The sequence below is a fragment of the Ictalurus furcatus genome, chromosome 13 (genome assembly GCF_023375685.1).
Source record: "Ictalurus furcatus strain D&B chromosome 13, Billie_1.0, whole genome shotgun sequence".
In the NCBI taxonomy this organism is placed as follows: Eukaryota; Metazoa; Chordata; class Actinopteri; order Siluriformes; family Ictaluridae; genus Ictalurus; species Ictalurus furcatus.
Window position 1 is genome coordinate 28,017,112 of NC_071267.1, and position 5,569 is coordinate 28,022,680.

Genomic DNA, 5,569 nt, shown 5'->3' on the forward strand with positions numbered 1-5,569 from the left:
TATGGTTGTATTTATAATTTATAAAAACCCGATGTCACACATTCCTCCAGAGAACTTCAGAGCTACAGCAAAACATCTTAAAACTAGATTTTCTTGCTTGTTAGTTGGAAAGTAGGCGGGGTTCCCTAGTTTGGGATAAAGCATGTGCAAGCTTTCTCACCAATCATAAGGCAGATGCTGCAAGTTCCACCCACACGGCAGTTTAGCAAGCTAGCAAACAAACGCTAATCTAGCTAGCATAGCCTTCTGATTGAGTAGGTCGGTGTAGGCAAGGTTTAAAAAGTGCAATGCTGTCAATTAAGAGTGCTCGTTAGAATATTAAGCCACGCCCATTCAGAGAGTTCTCAGCTGGTGCGTCAGTATTTTATGACTGACCCGCTTGTGAGGCAGTTTATATAAATCGATCCACCATGTTGGTTAGTAGAGCTGTGCGCTGTTAGCCTTCTGCACTTTATCTTCTGAGCGCCGTCTCCATTTCTTCTCTTTTCCCGAATCTCTGCAGAGTCCTTCGTCGCTGGCCGTCTGGAGACTGTCGAACGTTCCCTGCCTGTCGTTTTCCTGCGAGTCCTTTGCGTCTCTCTTTTCCCGATTCCTGCTGCAGACCTGAATGCAGCGATCCATGCAGCTGATCCTGGTGTTGGTGGTGCAGGCGAACATTCCCGCAGGAACCGCTAGCACCATGGCGCAAACGATCACAATAATGTGGATGAGTCGTTCACGCTGCTCCAGTTCGTTCGTGCTGCTCCCCGTCACGAAAACAATACACTGCTCAGGACGAGGCGACTGATTCTTCAGCGAGACGCACACCTCGTACTTTGTGGCTGGTTCAAGGTCGCTCACGGTGTACTTGTTGATGCCTGGGCCGACGTACAGAGCCTCTTTCTTTGGAGAATCGTAGCGACCGAAATGGACAGTGAACCACGTTTCAGAGGGATTCTCCGTCACCGCATACCACTCGATGGTTATACCGTACACGGTCTGCTTGGCGATTCGTATATCGATGTAAATGTTTTCGTTGACGGAGGGCAGAGGAAAGCCCGGGGGCATCGCAAAGGAAGCGTTGGAGTACAAGATGTTCAGCTGGATGCTAACAGAGGAATTCCCGATGAAGTTGCTGGCGCTGCATTTGTAGAGGCCGTGATCGGATGAGCGGACTGTCGGGATTATTAAAGCCGAGATGATCGTATCCTCGTTCACCTGCGACTGAGAAACTACAGAGAGAGCAACAGAAAGAGGAGAAATTAAAGATATTACATGACAAAAAGAAGACAAAATATTTCTTTTTTAAGGTTTTAGAAAGTTTTAACAATGTTTTTTTTCCCCCCAAACAGTAAAAAAGTTGTGTTTTTCCATTAACTAAAGCTAACTTAAGCTGCACATACAGTATATGGTCAGTTTTGAAAACATTATTTTTTTCTGTGTGTCCACAATCTTCAATCCACTGCTCAATTTTCTACCACTCAGTACGCAGCTCTTAACGGTTTATGATGTCTAGTACTATCGCCACACACCGGGCTGATGTGCTGTCAATATTTTCGAATTGATTTGAGTTTTCCTCCGGATTGATATATTTTCAAAAATTGGAGGCATAAAAAATGCATTCGGAAATACACATATACTGTACATGTGGGCGGAGCCATACTGTCATCCTCAGGACACTGTCTGCACATTTTCAAATCTTATATGTATTAGTTTGTAAAATGGATTAAATTGTATAAAGGACGTCTTCAGAATGTTCCAAGACTCTTTCTGCCACTACAGAAATGTTTACATGTGTAAAATCAACACAGAGCCTGATCTGTACATTGTGGTATCACGTTGATCATGGGCAATTCACCTCCACGCCTCCAGGGGGAACACGCCCATTTACTTTTAAACTCATTCCTCTTGTGTCTCCTGTATAAGTTGTGTCTTTTCCCTCCTTAGTGTGTTGTTATGAGAACTCTTTTTCCTCAGATTATGTAGATATCTAGCCTTGCCTTGACTCTAGTTGGTATTTTGGTTTAATAAAACAAACCTGGACTTGCATCCGTCTCCAAATCATTACGAGTGGAGTGTTTGGATTGTGCACTCTAGGTCCTGTACCATTCACAACATTCACAATGGTACTAGCGGGCAGTTTCACCTGCTGAACGTAAGTACGATCATAATTCAGAGTGTTGAGTCGCTCCTAGACGGTATATCAAGACGAGTTCAAATCTCGTGCGGTGTAGCGTTTCGGTTGTACCACAGACGTTTAAGGTCTGCCATAACTATTCGAGCATGAAATGGATCGTAGATCAAAACGGTCTCTCTGAGTTAGAGAGGCAGGGATTTGACCATCACCAGCAAATCAGAAGCACTGTTTGATTACAAACAGGAAGTATTATAAGAAATATCAGTGATATTCAAGTCAAGTCAAGGCGTAAGTCATGTGACCGCATCACAGTGCATTAAATCACGCAGATCCAGGTCAAGAGCTTCAGTTTGTGAGTGTTCACGTCAAATATCAGAATGGGGAAAACTCTCAGTGACCCTGGTCGTGGCGTGGTTGCTGGTGCCACATGGGTTGGTTCGAGTATTTTTAGAAACTGCTGATCACACACAACAGTCTCTAGGGTTTGATCGAACAGACTGGTTCAAGCTGTCAGGACGGATATAGTAACTCAAATAATCACTCTTTACACCCGTGGTGTGCAGAAAAGCATCTCACAACACACAACATGTTGAACTTTGAAGCGGATGAACTACAACAGCAGAAGACCACATCGGGAAACTGAGGCTCCAGTGCGCTGGAGATTGGAAAAACATCACCTGGCCTTTCTCTAAATCTTCATCGATCCAGTTTGAAGCTACACGCCACTCATAAAACCTGTTTAATTATTCATAGTGTGAAACGAATTCATCTGCTGGTCCAATTGGTGTAAAAGTGCATAGATTTCTGCTAGGGAGACTGAAGCCCTTAATGTTGGGGCGGCTGTGGATCAGGTGGTAGAGCGGGATGTCCACTAATCGTAGGGTTGGCGGTTCGATCCCCGGCCCACGTGACTCCTCATAGCGAAGTGTCCTTGGGCAAGACACTGAACCCCAAGTTGCTCCCGATGGCAAGCTAGCGCCTTGCATGGCAGCTCTGCTACATTGGTGGGTGTGAGTGTGTGTGTGAAACAGTGTAAAGTGTTTTGTAGAACCGCAAAGGTTAAAAAAAAGCGCTATATAAGTGCAGACCGTTTACCATTTTAATGATGCTAACATCTTTTTGCGATAATTAGCCCTTTTCTGAATTTTCAGTCAAATCTACTGTACGGTAAAAGGATGGAAAACAACTATCATCTGTATAAACCTTAGAAAACGCTGACATTATTTAAGAAATAAACCTCTCCATTTTAATTTGAATATTTCTCAATAATCTGAATGCTGGGCTGTCGACATGCTAATTGTGTTTTTGCATTCAAGTGTGAATTAGCATGATTCCTCGGAGCTCCTCGGCCATGAGCAGCACCTTTACCTGTGAAACCTCTGATGGCTTTTAGACTGTAGCTCCATCGAACCACCGCATCAGGCCTCGCCTTCACAAAGCACCTCAGCGTCGTGTTGGACCCTAGCACTGCCGTGACGTTAGCGTCAGGGGTAGAACTTTCCGGCTTCAGACAATTCCTCAACTCAACGTCATGAAAAAACCTCCCAGCTTTAGATTTTGGACCTGAACAGGACAGGTACGAGTTCATCAAAATGATGGGCGGACTGACGGATTTGACAAAGTCGACAAAGCCTTTGAGTCGGCAGTCGCACAGCCAGTGGTTATCATGCAACGCTAATACGACGTTAGCATCACTGTCCTCCCTCCTGCTGGGCTTTTGTACCTGATAGCGAGGCCAGTTGAGAAAAACATCCAGGGATATCACCGTAAGCTGATTGAAGGATAAATCTAAATAGGTCAGTGAGGACAGGTGGCGTAACGCGAATTCCGGCAGCACGTCCAGCCGGTTGTGCTTCAGATCCAGGATTTTGAGTTTGGGCGTGTCCTGAAAGGCCATCCACGGTATCGTTCTGAGTTTATTTCCTTCCAGTCGGAGTTCAGTCAGGTTATACAGGCCTTCAAGGCTCTTAATGTTCATCAGCGTGATGGTGTTAAAGTTCAGCCACAGCGACTCCAAGGCACTGACTGTGTGAAAAGTCCTTTCAGGGATTTCTGTGAGGTGCGAATTCTCGATTCTGATTTTGATCAAATCTCCAGGGAGGTTCTCGGGAATTGATCCTAAAGCAGTTTGCATACATAATAAAGATCTGAAAGAGAGAGCAAAAACACAGAGTTATTTCATTCTTCTTTCCCCTTATATCACTGTGAACGAGAAGGTGTGCATTCATTTTCTACAACAACGGCTCGGACAGTAGCGCAGCTGCGAACCGCAGCTTTATATCAATATTAACGCGCTCGTTCTGATACGTTATCGTTTCCATAGCAACGGCTCGATCACAGGGGCACGTACGGCATTTTTAAAAATCTGTGATATGGCTCAATTTTCGTTAATGTTTACGGAAGGAGTCTTTAAGTTGACTTTAAAGTGACTTTAAGTTTTCCGGCATCTTCAGATCAGACGAGTTTACACTGTTTTTGCAGTTTCTCAGTAAGAAAAGACGGAAAGGTGCGATTTTTGTCTTATTAGAGCAGGAACTAACTTGTTTCCACAACATTACATGTAACTATAAATGGATAAATAACATCATATATACCTTAATAAATAAAAATTGTAATTGGTACATTTCTGAGGGGAATAAAACACTCCATCACACCATGGTGTCACTGATTAGTTTCCTGTAACAGCACGGCCTGTTGTGTGTTATTACTCGTGCAGTAAATACAGACCGATTCCTCTTCATCTACAGCAATCACCTCCTGACTTTGCTAAAGCTCCTGCTGTTTATTACTCGACTCACCTTCCAGCGCTGTCTTCAGTGCAGGAGCATCCCGTCACGCAGAACCCGACGGCCGAGTAGAACCGATGTAAAAGGAACAGTGCGGTTAGCGTTGTGGAGAACATGCTCACAGTGCAGGAGGAGGACGGAGTGAGGAGCAGGCTGGTCTGCAGGACATGTCCCAGCGCTCGCTGGACTTAAGCTCCTTGTGTTTAATCCGCCTGATGCAGCGCTCCAGGAGGTGAAGGATGGCACGAACGAATCGAGGAGCCTTTGGGAATCAGGGTATTTTGCATATATTTATACGCAATCCAGGAGATTGGACGGATCTTCTGGATATTGGATTGGAACGCTTATTAGAGATTTTAACTCGTAGTGTAATGGATGAAATGATGACGTTAGTGTTTGATTGACAGACTTGTATGTAATCGGGGAGGGTTATATTGTGCTGAAGCAGGGAGAAGGGGTTTATGGGTAATCGTAGTTCTCAGAGAAGCACTGACGGACTCATGTCATATGTTATAAAGGAACGTTTGAGGAAAACTCTTTTTTTTTCAGTGTCTCATCAGACATGGAGTCTGTTATAGAGGGTTGAGATTGTATTGGGATCTCGCACAGCGTGATGAGGGATCATCTTAAAAGACTAAAAGTGTCAAAGTGGATTTAAAGTTTTCTG

General features: G+C 44.4%; 1 protein-coding gene across 1 annotated transcript; it reads right to left on the reverse strand.

Moving 5' to 3' along the window:
* Nucleotides 1-298: 298 nt before the first annotated feature.
* lrit2 (leucine-rich repeat, immunoglobulin-like and transmembrane domains 2) lies at nucleotides 299-5,165 on the reverse strand. Its single transcript, XM_053640036.1, has 3 exons — nucleotides 4,915-5,165; nucleotides 3,485-4,263; nucleotides 299-1,211 (listed from the first exon to the last, which is right to left on the reverse strand). The coding sequence occupies exons 1-3, from the start codon at nucleotides 5,016-5,018 to the stop codon at nucleotides 418-420; spliced, it is 1,677 nt and encodes a 558-aa protein (XP_053496011.1). The 5' UTR covers nucleotides 5,019-5,165; the 3' UTR covers nucleotides 299-417.
* Between the last annotated feature and the right edge of the window lie 404 nt (nucleotides 5,166-5,569).